General features: G+C 46.7%; 1 protein-coding gene across 1 annotated transcript in view; it reads left to right on the forward strand.

The window, feature by feature from the left end:
• Window positions 1–1,412: 1,412 nt before the first annotated feature.
• LOC115329942 (tRNA selenocysteine 1-associated protein 1) overlaps window positions 1,413–17,840 on the forward strand; it is a 36,977-nt gene continuing 20,549 nt past the window's right edge. Inside the window, exons 1-5 of the mRNA XM_029991617.4 lie at window positions 1,413–2,079; window positions 3,377–3,474; window positions 6,467–6,566; window positions 9,458–9,582; window positions 16,652–16,752. Coding sequence (XP_029847477.1) covers window positions 2,044–2,079; window positions 3,377–3,474; window positions 6,467–6,566; window positions 9,458–9,582; window positions 16,652–16,752 — 460 coding nt within the window. The 5' untranslated portion in view covers window positions 1,413–2,043. The remainder of the gene's footprint in view (window positions 2,080–3,376; window positions 3,475–6,466; window positions 6,567–9,457; window positions 9,583–16,651; window positions 16,753–17,840) is intronic.

Consider the following 17,840-nt stretch of genomic DNA (forward strand, 5'->3'; position numbering starts at 1 on the left):
GTACACCGTCTGGATGTGGTGCAATCAATTCCTGCGTTGAAAAAAGCAAATTGCAATAACCACACCATAAATGGCTGCACCTCATTCTTTTTCTTTTTTTTTATTTCAAACGTCTTCCGCCAAAGCCAACGGAGCAAACGAGTTTTGACGGCTGTCGGCGCTAGAAGCAGACGACGAACAGATCGCGTGACGTACTTACTCGATTTGATCCGGCGTTACGGCGTTATCCCCCGATGGAGGAGGGTAGCGAGGGTAATTACTGCGGAGCAGACAACCCGCTTCTGGAACGCGAGTTCTGACGTCAACGAGTAAGCGCGAGAAGTTTTGAAACGCCAAGGTACGAAACCTTTCCTCCGGAGTCGGATCGAGTAAATTTTGGAACACCGCCGATAGCAGACGACAGATGCACAACCTGGCGAAAACGAAACTGAAAGTTCGCGTTGACGGTCTCTTACTCCCAGAGTGCGATTGAACTGCTAGAGGCTGTGCTCTTTTGCATATTGCACATTGCCGAAGTCGCGTTGGGATGTTTCGCGCGGTGCTGTCGGCGTTGCCTGCTTTTTTGCTGCTTTCACTACTGTCTGCTACTGTCTGCTACTACTACTACTAATAAATTATAATAATATTTATTCCGGTTCAGGACAGCCTCGACGCCACAGAAAGAAAGTGCAGAGTCCTGAACAACTCTAAGATTATGATGGAACCCGAACAAAACAGATTGCGCTTTTGTGTTGCTTTTACTCACATTTTCCGCATTTATCACTTTTTGATAATCAGATGCAGAGATCAGGGCAGCTAGCAGCACGGCTTCCATAGCAACAAACAGGCCCAAAACGAAGATTCGTGCTTCTGATGTGATTTTATATCCGTTTACACCTCAAGAACCGCAGTAAAAAAGCTAGCTCTTCTGACTTTATTTTTTTTCAAAAGATGCCTTTACGTGCACGCTGCTTGTCGCTAAGATGGGATTCAATCACCAGAACACAACAAGGCGGTTGGCAGAACACAACAAGGCACCAGAACACGTGCGAGAAACATTGCTTGCTGTCTCGGAGAAGTTAAAGTGTACCTAGGAAAAGTGAAGAGTGTGCGTGCAGAGCTCTGATCGGCGATCGTGCGCCCTTATATTTGACCCAGTTGAAATTAGTTCTGACCCAGACGAATTTAGAAGCAGTTCTGGTTTCGGTATCCTGTTTGACGGTACCAACTCTCACCCGAGTAAATTCGAGTTCCTCCGGAGCAATCCGGCATGGCATATCACGTGACAACACAGGTCGAGCCGGTCTGGGCGTTGATCACGCACCACTGTACGAGTGCAGGATTTAGATCTTTTTAAACACCATAGCTCCGATGAAATCGAGTAAATTTGCGAATGAGACCTTTGAGAGGTCACGTGACGGTGTTATCCAATCAAATCGGCTAGGTCTCGTGGTGCGCACTTCCTGTCGGCGTTGGTGTCGGTGTTCAACGCGTCAAACGCTCACGTAAACAATACAATGACCCTTCTAGAGTTTCGTTAAACTTCGAAGGAGAAATATCTACGTGTTATTTCGTCTATCCACTGCGTCGCGTTGCTTTTGCAAACGTTCTGCCAACGTTCTAGAGCGTGCAAGAGTCAGCCTACTGACGTAGTCACTTTGTGCATACATGCTACCACCCTCCGATGGCACAACGGCCGTGAGTGTTCCGCTGCAGAAACAAAACACCAGTGGTTATCAAAGACGAATCAATGATAAAAAACGAGGGAAAAAAATTACTTCACCCCGAGCTGTATATCTTCCTTTAATAGCTACGTCACTGTATCGGGGTGCTGCTAAGCATCGCTCGCTTTCGAAAGTATGCGGCGCGTTGCCGGCGCACTAACACGGCGCTGCCTGGATAACGGTAGGAAACACACGCTCGTTTTTCCTTTGTAGTTCCCCGCTTCGTCCGCCAGTTCGAACAGGAGGTTGTTTTTCGCATTTTGAAACTGGAATCTCGGAGACTATCCGTGTTGTGTTTATCTCCCGGTTTAGCTTAGTCCGAGCGAGGAACAACGGAGCGATGGCGGGATCAGCGTCGACTTTGTGGATGGGAGACGTGAGTGTTCTTTCCTCCGCCGCTTCTCCGGCCAGTGGGGCCTAGTTCGCCGATGGCGGGACGCCATGGGGCCTGGCCGTGCGGGGATTTCGGTGACCCCGCGCATCGTGCACCGACACTGGCTTTCTTGGCTCTTTCGCTCGAGACGACCGGCTCGGTTAAAAAGCGGGCCGTGGTCCGACAGAGCCGACAAGCGTTGGGTGCCGGCGGGCTGCTGTTGCTGCGTCAGGCCTATGTTTATTTTGGTCAACGCGTCCAGGCTGTTCGCCCCTTCAGACATGCGTCAGGCTTTTTTTTTTTCTCTCCCTCTTTTTTTTTTTTTTTGCTTTTTTGAACACGTCGATTAGATTCGATGACCCTGGTCGCGTATTTGGTAATCTTCCCCTACCACTAGCCTGCAGGTATCTACCAGTAACTATGCCCTGCAAACGAAGTTTGACTATTTTGGCGACTTATTTTTTTGTTTTGTTTTGTTTGTCGGCAATCCGGTGAGGTGTTTTTACCTCATGGCCTATTTTAAGCGTCGCATGTCTTGTCTTATTCATTTATTTTTATTTTCATGATCCCCTATAGCCTGTTTGTGTCAAACTTTCCGAGTGGGACAGTTTAATTTCTTGCCCACGCGTATTGCATTTTTTTTCGTTAACTTTTATATCTAAATAATAATAATAATAATAAAGAGAAGGCAGTCCTTCACTCATATTTGACGAAATCGTTAATCGCAGAATACGTGTTCGGACCGGTAAATCTGGGTGCAATCGTTAATGTGCGGACACTCGCACCGCAACTTCCGACGGCAATGCGTATTGCATATGACCGATGACAAACCGCTGCGTGTTCTCTCGGTCGTGACGTTTTTGCGTCTTACGTTGCACTATGCTCGCTAAAAACGCACGTAAAAAAAATAAGAGATCGTTTAGCGAGGAGGGCTAGTTTGCTATACTGTAAACAACTTAATTTTCGCGGGGTTCGAACTTTGGTGGAGCGTGCATTTCAGGAACCTTTCGCGGCCACAAAAATTTCGCGATTGGGAGTGGTACGCTATGTATCAGTTACCATAAGGTAAAATGTTTGCAGGACCTAGTTTTCGTGATATTCTTGACTTCGCAAAAATTGGGCCCTCGTGAAAATGAAGTCGTTTACAGTATTACAAAATCGAAATTAAATATAAACGAAATGTGAAAGGTATATGGATGAAGTGAGAAAAAAGTGCATCGTGTAATACAGTGAAAGAAAATTGAGTGAAGGGTAGACCGAGCTTTTCAAAGTGCTTTCGTGCGCATCTGTTTCGTTTCAGTTGGAGCCTACCATGGACGAGTATTTCGTCCAACAAGCGTTCACAATGATGGGCGAAAATCCGGTCCATGTCAAAATCATTCGCAATCGAATCACGGGGTGAGTCGCGACTGAACTTGCCAATCCCGTTGACACAACGGGGGCTCGCCTGTTTTTGTCTTTTTGAACGCAGACTTTCTTCCAACTACTTCATATGCTACACTTTCTTTTCGCTGTGGGCTTGCATGCTTTCAGGTTGCCCTGTGGTATGTGTCACCCACCGTTAGATTGTTACCCCAAGCGTGCTCCCTTCCCTTTTTATGTAGTTGCTTTTGGCTTGGCAGCCTCGAATGGTGCTTTCGCAAGAACTAAATTATCATTTTGCGTACGGAGCTAACGGGAGGTGACTAAAGAGACCTGTTTTTGTCTTTGGAGCACTAAAATCGCACGCGGGACAGCATGAACATGACGGGTGGTTAATAATACTACCCTCCGTGGCACCAATTTCTGCTTTTTTCTACACTAATAATGAATGTCCTCTACAATTCTTTCTGTAATTTTTGTGACATAAATTTATGCAGGGAGTGGAGTATAATATTGTTTGCTGTGGCAAGACTAACACCACAGTCATTGCAGATTGCACGTGCTGCTCGCAACACAATGCCGAGTAGTGGAAGGGTTGCTGTTCGCAAAGAAGAAAAAATGGTGGCCGCAACCGCGTCTGATCTAGGTTTAAAAATCCCGCGAGCCGCCGCGATGTGTTGGAAGGATCCACGGGCCTACGGTCAGACGGCGCATTTGACGCCAACGGAGGACAATTGTTGCCAGGCATGTCCGCGAAAGTCCCCACCCGTTCGGCTCGTTGCGGAAAGACGAGCCGGCCACACTGACTAAATTGGTGCGTACGTTTCTCCCTTGCAGGGATGGGTAAATTTCGGCCGGTGGGTCGCGCAAAGACCGAAAGGCCGGCGGGTCGGAGAGCTCAAGCACAAAAATGCGTAGTCGGCCAGGCGGGAGCTTAGTTGTGGGTCCTTGTTGTGCCACAGGTAAGGACCGCCGAGCGTTGCACCCGTGCACCGGTTTCGAGTTCGGGGAGTCTAAGCGCACGGTGCTGAGAATGCGTCTCGACCGGCGTGTCTAGCTTTCCGTACCTCCCACGCGCGGAAAGCGGTCCCAAAGTGACAGCGGCTCGCGTCATGCTTTTGGATGCTGCAGTCCCGGCGGTTGGTCGCAAGACTTTCTACAAAAGAAAAAAAAAAAATAGACGAGCTCGCGTCAGTGTTGTCTTCATTGCGACGTCGCAACGCAACTGTGACGTTTTGGGGGGGTGCGGATCGACGGACCGCAAATGAAGATGCGGTAGACGTGCCGGTCGGAGACGCTTCCGGGCGCCGTGGCGGCGCCCTCGCAGTCTGGGGAGGAGTCCGTGGCACGTAAATCTAAGGAAGCTAGGCGACTGAGTGCGCGTATTTCGTCTGGTAATTCGATTGGTTGCCTAAATAATCACTTTTTTCGCTTGTCTTTTTTTTATTATTATTGTTTAGTTGGTTGCTGTGCTTTTGTGTCTGCTTTTTCCAATGGTACGTGCGATTGTAGCGCGGGTTTGAATGCATCTACACCGTATCTCGCGGCACGTTCCCAGAAACCCCGATGAAGAATCGAGGTGCGCGCGGCAATGAGGTTTCGTCACGAGCCTAAAGCGTCGTGCCAACTCTCGCCTACAAAATGCGGGGAATCGCAGGAGGGCATTGTTGATGACTCTGGTATGAGAAAATTCTCCGAGGCAACAGTGTCAGTGGCTAGAGCGTCCACTGTTAAAACGGGCTACAAAGCATGCGCCTCGAATTCTTCTATAGTCTTGCTACAGGTTTGTTTTGGGCAATGCTTTTAAATCCCACATATCTCCTGGGCATACTAATATATATTTACTACTTGGGACATCAGATGGCAGACGATAGACAAAAATCTGCGTGCAATAAAACCACCAAACAGAGAAATTGGCATCTCGGCGAGTCAACGGAAGGTCAGTTACGGCGGCACAAATTTGGAGCAGTCCAGGTCTGAGGCTGGAACGTTAGTCAGTAGAAGTCGGAAGGACCGCATCGGAACCACCCGCTGAAAAACGGTTACATTTAAGCGGCGCCACCCTCTCGCGCGAATTTCGGGGTCGACAGGCAGAATCGTTGGCGATGAAGAAGAGCAACCGGGCCGGCCTCTGGGCACTTCCATTTCGCTGTTGATGTGCTTAAGTCGTGCGATAGTTGAGCCTAGAACGAGAAAACGTTCATAATCGTGTTGTTTAGGGGCACCACGGTGCGACTAGCTTGGGCAAAGTTGCCTGGTCGCCAGACGAAAATGATTGACATTAGTGAATTCATTGTTGTGATTACTAGAGCTCTGACAAATATTGAAACTTGGTGTACACGCAGTAACCTATAAGCATTCCTATATAAGAATAAGCTATCCGTTCAATTTTTATGTCCTAACCCTCTAACAGATTGCTCTGCGGTTTCAGTTTTTACTTGCTCCTTCTCCACCAAACTGGTCTGTCACTTTTTTTTTTGTTTTTAACGTGGAGCAGTTTCTATGATTGAGGGACGAAAGCCATGCTCTATATTGTGTCGATTTTTGATGATGCACAAGTTTTTGCTTAGGCGACTTCTGTTTTGGATGCTCCTTCTTAGTTTGAGAGCGGTGAATCTGTCCTCCAACCTCATGCTTCGTGGCGAACGTCGAGACCTAGAAGTCACTAATGAGCTCGGGACGACTATGAAAAGAAGGAAGCCGCAGTTCCGAATAAACAAACGCCGAGCGAGGCTGCTCATTAAAGTGACCTCTGGGTGCGACTGCATAGTATCGTGTGATTAACTTTTTGGCCATTAAATAGTGAGTTTTCGGTAAAAGGGCGTTCTTACGCGATAAGACGAGACCAAAAAATTGTGTTCCGTTGTGCGGAAGAGAAAACAAAATCGACGAGACTTAAAAGAGATGTTCTGTGGGAGTTGGCGTCTCTTCGGTGAGGCTTCGTTTCTGCCGGAAAATTCGTGCCGGGAGGGTTCCGGTCCGCACCCGTCTTGATGGGTGGCGCCCCCCGGCACCGCCCCCTTCCCAGGATGCCCCGCGGCTACGGTTTCCTGGACTTCGGGGACGAGGAGGCTGCCCAGCGCGCCCTGCTGCGCTGCAATGGCCGGCCCATCCCAAACGCCACACAGGTAGTCAGTGCCGCCCCACATGCCTCTGCCGCTTGTCCCAGAGGGGACGACCTCTTACGACGAGAGAGCCCAGTGGCACCACCTGTCGTGTGGCCGTGAAACACTCGCAGTATCCGTATAGTTTTTCATTTTTTTTCGCTCGACATTGTTTTACAAACAGGCTCAAAAAAGTATTGACAGTGCGATAAACTATCGTCTCTCGTGGATATTAAGGGCATTTGGTCTCGCTAATACCGCAAAACGTTCTTTTTGGCGAAATGCGGTTCCAGGACCACCTCATAGGCGGCCAGTGCGTTCTCTTGTCGTAAGTATGGTTCCGCATTTTAGGTAAATGCTGATGAACTCCGAAAATTAACCCCCAGCCAGTTTTACTGCAATGGGAGAAAACCAGAGATCCTTGAATTCGAGCTCTCCCCGAAGAAAAGCTTATTTTTCTGTTACCCGGACCCCCACCACACTCGAGTGTCTGTGAGGCTGCTTCTTTCTTGGGAACTATGCACCTTATTTCTTTCTACCGGGTGTCCCAAATAGTGGCCAGGCTCTTTAAATCGACCGCAAAATTTGGTTTCTTAAACTATCGCTCTACAATTTTGTGCAGCGTTGCCCACAGATGGTGCACTTTTTTTTGTAAAATTTGCAAAGAGCGAACTTACCTGAGGAAGGAGTAAAAAAAAAAAAAAAAATAAGGCTTAACTAATGCACGTAGCCAGGTGGGGGGAAGGGCCATGGGGCCCGGCCCCCCCCGAATACCTTTCATTTTGCTGGGGCCTCCTCTCCCCCCTCCCCCTCATACAGCATTTTGTCATGGGGGCCCCCCCCCGAAACAAAATCCTGGGTACGTGCCTGACTTAACTCCTATGGAAACGCAGTGAAGCCACCAATCTTTAAAAGGACAATGAAGGCGATTTTATTTAGTTTTTTTTAAATGGTGTTTTTAGGCTTCTTGGGGACCTAGCACGCTGCCTAATTTTTTGTAGACATTTGTGACGCGTATTTCTGTGCCAACAAAAGAACTGAAATAACCGAAACTAAACTATCTCCATTCTCATTTCTGGGCCTCCAAAAACGGAGGTGACAGAGGGAGTGACGTCAAGTGTGAATAGTCTGAATCGGTAGTATTTAGGTGATCGAGACTCTGGTTACTGCGGTGGGTTATAGTTGCGCGGTGGCGCGGTCGTTTCGTCGAATCTGTCAACATGGACGACAATGCCACTCTCGCGAACGAGTTTCTGTTCAGTGACCTAACAACAACGAAACGGGAGTACGTGTCTGACGGCCTCCGCCATCACCCGACGGAGACCGCCCAGCCGGCAACGAGCGGCCAGCAGGCTCCAAAGCAGTGAGCAACATTCGCGCGGGCGAAACGAGAGCGGCGCGTTGGCGAAGGACAGGGATGAGGGGGAGATGCCGGGGGGGGAGCCGCAGCGACCAAGCTGTTCCAGGAACCGGTTCCTCCGCGTGAGACGCTCCCCAAGAAAGTGAAAATAAACAGCACCATTTTTGGTTTTCACCGAAGTCGGACGTTCTCTGTTTTCGTCGTCAAAGAACTCAAACAGCTACCCCCATGTAGAAACCAGCGTCCCCCGAATGAAATGGTCTTCAGTCGACCATTAGAACAGCCATCTACAGCGCACAAATTTGGCGTGACTACCATTTTGTAGAATCCTTCAAGTACCGTGTTCTCAAAGTAAACATGACACCGACATCTGAAATCAAAACCAAACGCCTCCCGTGTGTTCTTTTATTTTATTTTGTTTTTCCATAGTTGCTCGTTGCCCGTTTCGCGTCCAGCGTAGCAAAGAGAAAAACAATTATGCTGTTTTATTCACGGTTTAGTAATCATTTCCGGACCGATTTCTACTTTTCATGATTAGTCAAGCGGAAATTAGAACAGTATAACAAAAAATTGCTAACCAAAACGTCACCGAGGGCACGTCTCTCGTTTAGACTAATTGCTGACGCGTCTCTTGTGACATCGCGCTTCTTGGCCTCACCACGGTCACGTGAGCTCCGCTTCTCCTGACTTCTCCCGCAACTCGGGGCGTCGCCCCAGTCGATCCCGGTACGAATATTACCGCGACTGCTTAATTGAATTGCGCGACACACAGGCGCCCGTTTCGGCTGAAATTGGGGCAACGTGGCCTGAGACGTGCCTGGAACCCAGTTTAGTCGCCAAAAAAATATCCAAAATTGCCTTCATTGTCCCCTTAAACAATAGGGCGCTGTATGGTTTGAAGACCGGTGGCTTTGCTGCGTTTTTCATATGAGTGAATCCTTTTTCCTTCTTTACCTTTTCTTCAGGTATGTTCGGTCTTTGCAAATTTTACAAAAAAGTGCACCATCTGTGTGCAACGCTGCACAAAATCGTAGAGCAATGGGTTAAGAAACCAAATTTTACTGTAGATTTAAAGAGCCTGGCCGCTATTTGGGACATCCAGTAATATCGTTACTTGAACGACGTCCTCGTATCCTGGTCATGCATACATTCTTTGTAGGTTGGAGAAGCGTATGTCCACGTCCTGTTTTCTGATACAAAAGCCCCAATAAACACAGATATTTTGTTCGCAACCAAAGATTGATGCCAAAAAACACCAAATCTGTGGGTAAATGTGAACACCGCCCCGAATTTCAAGAAAAATAAACCCTGAAAATGGAGTCCTTTTTATGAAATATTGCAAAAGGTGGCAAGCAGTTGCAAGTGTGAACCAACCGGAACGCAAAGTTTGCACGTCCAATCTGTGCCTCTGTGGGGCGCTCTTCTGCCACAGAAAGCATGTCGCAGGAAACTGCTAGCCTCTAGTCGTGACACGTTTTGGGTAAAAACGTTTTGGAGGAACCTCATCCTCGAATCCCGTCCTCAAATGGCTTGGGTCGGCGACTGTTTGTTGCAGCCGAAGACGTTCAGGCTCAATCACGCCAACAACGGCACTGGAACCGGTGGCGGCGGCGGTGGAGGTGGTGGCGGCAGCTACGGCAACTACTCTTCCGGCGGCCGCCAACAATACGGCTCATCATCGTGAGTAGCTCTAGTTTTGTTTTCTGCGGAGCTCATTGTCCTCCACATTTGTGCACCGAGTGTCTCGTCTTGGAGCACAGGTCACCAAGCTTTTCAGGAATCATGAATACTGAAGTGCCTTAGTACACGGGCATCTTTTATGGACAGTTTTATTTACCCTCACCTCCAGCCACATGGTTTCGTGTCCGGTGTGCGGAAGGGGAAGGAAGCTAGTCATCACAATTTAGGTCCAGTTTTAAAAGGTGAATAGAAAAGACAAAAGAGGGATTTGCGGCTGAAATGTGAACACCTGCGGTGATGTGGCAAGTGAAAACTTTCCTGCAACGTTCTTGGATCTATCGGCCGACCAGCTCCGTGGAAGAGCGTTGTTCGAAAATGGTCTTTCTCGTTGCCAGCACGCGAGCAGGTACAAACGAATTGCGTTGCTAGCATTGCCAGCAGCACCGCTTCCATGGGCAACCGAGAAAAGACTTCTTTGAACGATGTTCCTCAAGCGCAGACTTTTGCGCAAACTTCATGTTCACCGTAAAAACCGCGGTAGAACAATTTTCAGCATAGGCAACGTGCATTCACCGGTTCGGTCACTCCTTTCCATATGGGCAAGTGTCACGGAGCGGGCACTCCACGAAAAGGCGCTGGGCGTTTAAAGGCCGACCAACAAGCAGAGAGAAGGAAACTCTCCCTCAATTCCGCCGTTCCATTTGAGAAAGAGGGAGACCCTCCTCCTCTCTACCGGGAGTAGTTCAGAGATCCGCTCCTGTGTGGAGAGGGGGGAAAAGTGGGCGACAGGGAATGGTGAGAAGGAAACTGGGAACCGTTTTTTTCCCCCCGGTAGAAGACGATTCTGTACGTCGGACTTTAAGGAAGCTTTTCAAATAACTTTGATCTAGTAACATCCCGTGTAGCGGAAGTTCTGCCATTCAAGATGGCGACGGCCATGTAGAATAAGTCTCGATAACAACGTTGCCATTTTATTGTCTAATTTTTTTTTTTTTTAATTCTTTTTTTTTATTGTATGAAAATTTACCAATAAACACCGGAGCACCGGTTACAAGCCTTATAACACCGGAGCTAATACCAAGCTGATTATGGACACTGTGAACTCGGGTTTTATGATGCAACAATCGCGCGGGAACTCGCTACGATATTTCGCGTCGTGGGGACCGATACTGCCAATCACGGACGCCGCAGGTTCACATTTCACAGTGCGATAAACGCGCGGGAACCCGCACCGAACTGGCCTGGCATGGCAGGCGGTGTTGCATACACAGGTCGTGGATACAGAGAACTCGCGTTCCACGGTGCAATAAACATGCGGGAACTTGCTATGGGAGTTGCTCGTCACAATTTACCGATACCATATATAGCACGATTGATGTGTGTCCTGTTGGAGATCGCACAACGTTCGACGGGAATGGAGATTGGCGACAGCTTGTAATTTCTAACCTACGGATATTTACCCAGGAAAACGGGACAAGTGATCTCTCGGGGACTGCGTTCGTACGGAGCTTCACGATACGTGATGTTTGTTTCAAGTGAAGTCACGGCATTGCACGGCGTTGTGACCCCTTGCTAAACTTAGTGGGACGTTTCTCTACTAAATTGAGTGGGAAGCGTTTCTGGGCTAAATTTGGCGAGAAACATTGCGACGTAACGTCGCGTAAGATCACGCGATACTGATTTCTCACTATCTTTAGCAGGCCACGATCCAATTCAAAACACACCCCGGGATCCGCTGTGACATTTTCCCAAAAACAACTGCCATAAAAAAAAAAAAAAAAAAAGGAAGATGCCTGTACTCATTTTCACCTCAAAAAGAAAGTAAGGTTTATGCATTGTTTGTATGCTGTGGAAAGTAGTGCTTACAAGGTTTGGTTGTCTGAGGAAGAAGCATACTTGTTGATAAGATAAGATATATCTAAGCTAGAACGGACTCTCATATACAGTATAGACCACTTACAACGTAACCGCTTATAGTGCAGGACCGGGTATAACACGGCTTTTTTAAACCACTGGTTCGCCTCCCATAGAACTCTATGTAATTACATACCGCTTAAAATGCAGGCGCGCGAAGGGAAATACCGGTTATGGTGCGGTTTTTGGAACAGCCCGGCGACCGCGCCGACTGACCGACGCAGAGAGCACGCTTCCCTGTGCGACACTAGATAACGGTGCGAGCCGCAAGCGGCACTCCCGGGGCAACGAGGTTACTCGAAGAAGCGGGGAGAAGCGAAGAGAGTGGCTTCAGTTTCCATAGCGACAGAGGGACGCAGGCACGTGTCGCTCACGTGCGTGCGTCCCTCCGCTGCGTTGGAAACGTTGGAAACAACCGCAACGACAGACCAATCGCAGGTCGAGGAGAAGTGTTCGCCCGCGTTGCATGCCAGTCGCGGGCCGGCCAGCCGGCTGCTTCTATCCCCAAACATGGCGTCGGTTTTGATCGTCGACGTAGACGGCGTGGTAGAAGCTCATCGTTCTGCGTAAAAGCGCTATCCTTGACTGAATTTTCGTTGTGTGTTGCTATGATAACCCAGCACGTACTAGAAGGGAAGATTCACCTACTCATGCAGCGATGTCGTGGCGGCACTCTCAAGACAGCAGAAACGCCCGTGTCATCGTGTTTGTTTACTTCGACTACAGTGGTGCTTTCTAAACATTTGTGTTTTCGAACATCGCCCGGATTTCTTATTTGGAGCATTTCATGCCTGTCCTCAAGTGGAAGGTATTACTGGCGCGTACCGTATAAAGGATGCGAATTTTCACGCGTTTTCATCGCCGGAGAAAAGTGATTAGGGTTAGCAATCCTGAACGCTCGCAACGTCCGTCCACAACCCGCGATGCCGTTAAAAGGCTGCGCCAGGCGAAAGTCGCTCATTTCTTTCAAAATGTGTGACACACTTGAGAGAGAAGTGTACTAGTCTGGTGAAATAAAGACTTTCCTCAAACTAAGCTTTATTTTTATCTAACATAAAATAAATTCTTTTACAAAGGTAAGTTGTCTGATGGCATGCAATTTGGCCTGAAAAGTTGATGTTTTGGTTATAGTGCGGATTTTCGCGACCTACGTTATATGTGGTCTACACTAGGGATGCCGCGAACTTTTTTCGAATCGAAGTTTCGATGATCGAATCAAGCGGTTCGAAAGTTTCGAAAGATTTCGATTTTTCGAATTGTCTATATCGTAAAATTCGACAGAGGTCGAATTTTCGAACTTGTTAAGCTAAGAAGTTCGACGCTTTTCGAACCGTCGAACTTATTACGCTAAAAAATTCGATCGTTTTCGAACTTTCGAACTTATTGCGCTGCAAGGTTCGATGCTTGTCGAACTTTCGAACTTGACTGACCAAAAATTCGATAAATTTCGAACTTTCGAACTTATTTATCAAGAAAATTCGAAAAGGTTCGAACTTTCGAATTCTGAAAAGTCAGAAGTTCGACGAACTTCGAACTTATAGGGTAAAAGTTCGACGTTCGTCGAACTTCGAAAGACCGGCGGACGGTTTCATTTGATTTCAAGTAGTGGGGTACATTCGTAATTTTTTTTCTCGAACTTTTACACGCGGTGCTGCGTTCCTTACGAAAGACAATGCCATTTATTTCAATGTTCTGGCATGCTTAGGTTTAAAGAAATAAATCCCCGAAGGGGCGAGGACGGACGACGGGTTTTTGACGATTATCGTTTGTGCCAGATTTGAAGCACGCTGCAGCCGGAGCTATTTGTGGTAGATATGTTATACTTTTTTTTAAGAATGATCTATGTATAGCGTAGGTAAGTGCCGTCTTAAGATGTGATTATTGTTATTCAACGTGAGTTTCGAAGAAATGTCCAAACATGTATCTGCATGCAATTATGACCTAAACTTGATATTTATTTTTGTCTAAGTTGTTTGAGGTATCGCATTGAAATTAACACCACAGGCAGTACATATCATTGCCATCTGCAGAATACAAAATAATATATTTATTGTTTTTTCACGTTAAGGAATAAATTAACTCATGGCAGAAGATTTCTAGTAGTGTTTAAGTTTAGCACGTCATTAAAAGAAAACTTTTTTTTTTCGCTTCACGTTCCTGGGACGTGTTTCTTTTAGCCTGTACACATTTTGGTAAAAGAAACTTGTTTCGAAGTTCTAAACCTCTGAATATGCAAGAATAGAACACTTCCGACGAATTCTTGATAGTTTTTTTTTTCTCCTGCTTTTTATTCCCGCATTTATACTTTTTTTTTTTTTTCTTTTGTTACTATCGGCACAGGTGTTTAGGTCGAAAAGACAGCTTTGAACGTCCGAACCACTAAGCATGTGACGAGCAGTGCCTTCTGACAACGCGTTTCTAACAATGACCATCTACGCAACCTTTTATGCAGTGAAGAGCGACAGTAGCTATACATATGCATAAATAATTTCAGATTAAAATAAGCTCGACCACGCCCTCTTTCCCCGTATTGTTTTCTTTAACAGTCCAAAATACCTGCAAGGGGGAGAAAGAGGCTGAAGCCAGCCCCCCCCCCCCCCCCCCCCCCCCCCCCCCGCTACCCTCTTTCCCCCCGTTTTTCCTCTTCCGACGCCACTTGTATGGTAGAACGCTCATCGACCTCGAGTTGTGTCGCCTTTTGTGCCTTTTGCGAGGCGATTCCTCCGTCCCAGAAAATAAACCTCCAGTACAATTATGAACTTCACCGGATCGGATTACTACCAGCGTGCAAGGGGTGGCGAGCTAGTTTGCCAGGTCGCTTCAAGGTTTCTCTGAGCCTCAACCTCCTGCTCGCCCCTGGCCGTTTCGAACTGGATGAGTCTCGTAAAACAGTGTGTTCGTGCAATCACTACTGCGTGATAAAGACCCCCCCCGGGGGGGGCTGGCGGTCACAATTCTGCACTGGCAAATATTCTAGCACGTCCGGGACACTCGTCGTCTCATTTAATTGCCTTACCAACTTCGCAGAATCTAGATATCACACCCTAACTTTTCTAAACTTGATTTTGTGAAAACAAGTGAGTCGTGAAAACGTTATTTGAAACTGAAACTGTGGAAAAACTTGAAAATCGGACTTCGAACTTTGAAAACTTGGATTAGAAAAAAATTCGAAATCTTCAAAGTTTTTTTCTTTTTTTTTTTTGAATTTAGCGTTAAAAGAGAATCGAAACTTTCGAACTTTTCGAACTTTATGCCAAAAGAAATTCGAAATCTTCGAATTGTTCGAACTTCATGTCTATAAAAATTCGAAGCGTTCGAAGTTTTCGAATTTTTTTTACAAAGAATTTCGAAATATTCGAATTTATCGAACCTGAAGTAAAAAAATATTCGAAATATTCGAATTCGAAATTTTAGAAACCGTGAAAGCTTCGAAATTTTCGAATTCGAAACTCCGCTGTGGACAAAAGTTGCGAATTTTTCGAAATCGAACCTCGGTCGGTACGAAAATATCGAAATTTTTCGAAATCGAACCTCAGTTCGCTTCGCAAATATCGAAACCTTTCGAAATCGAACCTAGGGTGGTTCGCGACATCCCTAGTCTACACTGTATCTCAATTCTCTGCATAAAAGGGGAAATTTGCAGTGTCGTGAGTGTTGTCGAAAAAAAGTAATGAAATACGTTGCTCGTGACTTGCAGATAAAAGTAAAGGGTTAGCAACCTACGTTATTTCAATGTAAAAGGAATGCATTACCATTACTGTTAAAAAGTAACCCATTACTTTTGTGTTACTTTTTTAATTATGAATTTACATGTTTTACTCTCCGACGTTACAGGTATGCATAAGCGCCATATTTCGAGAAGCATTATGTCCATCCAGGAAATGAGCATGATTACAATGATGTCTCATTAATATGGGCATCTCTGTTCCACCAAAAAATCGTCCATAATGTGACTTGTCCATAACAGCGGGACAAAAGTGCACGTATTCTCCCAGTTCGTCCCCTGAAATGGTGTCCATGTAGCAAGGCATCTATATTAACGGGGTCCATATTAACGAGACGTGACTGTGCCTTGTCTTTTCTATGGTTCCACCTAAAGACTAACAAGAAAAAATGCCCCCAAATAAAGCAAAAAACAAACATTTGATTTTGCATCTAGAAAAACGAATTGAAGTGTAATTTATTCAAGTTTTTAGAAGAATAAGTGACGTAACTATGTCTCAAGTTACTCGAAATAACTAATGGGGAGCGCAAGTTTGTCTTCTTCTTTCACAGGGGTTGCAATGATGTCTGAGCACCGAGCTTTTATTGGCCGATTGAGAAAAGATAGTGGGTGGACTTCGAGGCATCTAGCATTGTGGTCTACCCACTATCCTTTTAATCGAAGCCAATCTGAGCTCGGTGTCATTCTGACGTAGCCGTAACTCCTGCGTAAAAAGCAGACGACTTGCTCTCCGCATAGAAGTATGTTACCCGTTTCTATTTTGAAAATGTAACGAGTATGTTACTGTGTTACCGTAAAAAGTAACATGTTACTGGTAGCGCCGTTACTTGCAACGCCTTACCCCCAACCTTGAAATTAGTAATGCTTAGAGAGGAGCCAGACTTTTTTTTACTACGGTTCTCGAGGGGAAAACGAGTAAAGGTGCATAGTTACGGAAGTGTTCAGTTTCACACTTATTGAGTTTAAAGAAAATTGGGTTTCTCCCGATTCCTAGAAATGTTTGCTGTGCTTGTTGGATGGAGACTCACGCAAGTTGGCAATCTGCATCTTTAAAAGACTTGCAGTCGGTGACAGGTCAAGAATGAGGTGGAAGGTCCTCTTTCCCCTTTACCAGAGCAAACACTGGAGAGGAGGCATCCTCCTCTCCAGCGTTTGCTCTGCCAAGGCGGAAAGAGGTGGGAGGAGCTTTCATTTTTTGACACGTTGCCGACCATAGGGCAAGCAAAAAGGAACACATCCGAGCAAAGTCAGCACTGTGGCGTAGTCCTTTCTGTTTGCATCTCGTTTTTTGCTCTTCGACGGTTCAGTGCGCGGGAATCGCATAAAAAGAGTCGGGTCCCATCCAAATAGGGAGGAACCCCCAGCGTTTTTTTTGCAGTGATTTTCACCCCCCAAAGTTGCTCAGGGAGTCTCTCCTTCCTTGCTGCCCAGGGAATTCTCCATGTTCGTGGGGGACCTCTCGTCGGAAGTGGACGACGTGCATCTATACCACGCCTTCTCTCAACGTTACCCCTCGGTGAAGGCGGCCAAAGGTATGTGCATCTCCCTGAGACCATGGACCGGTTCCTCGGGGTGGGAGTGTTAGAAATTGGGGCAGAGCATCGCCGATGCAAGTTAGGGAGTTTTGCAAATGAACGTCGGCCGTGGCGCGCATTTATCTGTGCATTTATGGCATCGTTGTTCGGGAGACCAGAACACGAGGGTCGGCGTATTGGTAGTTCTATTAATGGGCGCTTTGCTAAAGTACCCAAGCACCAAGGAGCATGCTACAAAGGTAGTTGCACGTGCTGGTTTCTGCAACAACACTCTAGAGCAAAAACCTACATTAAATAGCAGTTTGCGCATACAGTTGTCAACGCCTCATCTTAGTCGTTTATTTCAATCTTCCGTACAGGTGAGGCATGCAGCATGCGTACCTACAGGGTAAGGTCGTAAGAGCCGGCACATTTGGGACGTCTCGGGGAATTCAAATTCTTGTTGTACCTGCAACTGGGCGCACGAACGTCGTTTGGCAATAATGTTTGTTTACGTTTATAGAGCTCAACTCGGATGTGGTGAAATATTAGAAGTAGTGCAAAAATGGCAGTCGCACACTTTTTATATCCCATACCGGATGTTCGTCGGCTGCTCGCAGGTTTGCGAGCTGGCTCCCAGGTTCATTGTTCCTATATTTCATTAAAATCATTACTTATTGTGATTATCCTGCTTGTCGCCAGCCTCTGCAACAACGCTCTTGAGTCCAGCGAGCGAGCTCACAAACCAGTGAACAGACAACGAACAGCTTGGTCTAAGACATAAGAAGTGACTGCCACCATCTTTGCTTTATTTTTAATTTTTCACCCCCTTGCGTCGAGGTCTCCAAAGATTAGACATAGAACTTCTTGCAAAACAACATTTCTGTGCCCCATTTCAGGTATGTATGTTTAGACTTTGAATTTTGTGTAGCGTGCCAAATATGCTGGTCCTTACGGCCTTGCTCTGTACATTTTCAGCATTCTTGTTGTTGGTGCTTTGGTTTTGTGTCCCTGTTTCATGGGTTCCCATGCTGGGTTTCTAGGCAACAGGTTCTCCCACACTTTATCGAACAGCTTTACTTATAACTAAAGTGTTTCCCCAGTTT

Source organism: Ixodes scapularis, unplaced genomic scaffold (genome assembly GCF_016920785.2).
Source record: "Ixodes scapularis isolate PalLabHiFi unplaced genomic scaffold, ASM1692078v2 PGA_scaffold8__174_contigs__length_109621045, whole genome shotgun sequence".
NCBI classification, from domain to species: Eukaryota; Metazoa; Arthropoda; class Arachnida; order Ixodida; family Ixodidae; genus Ixodes; species Ixodes scapularis.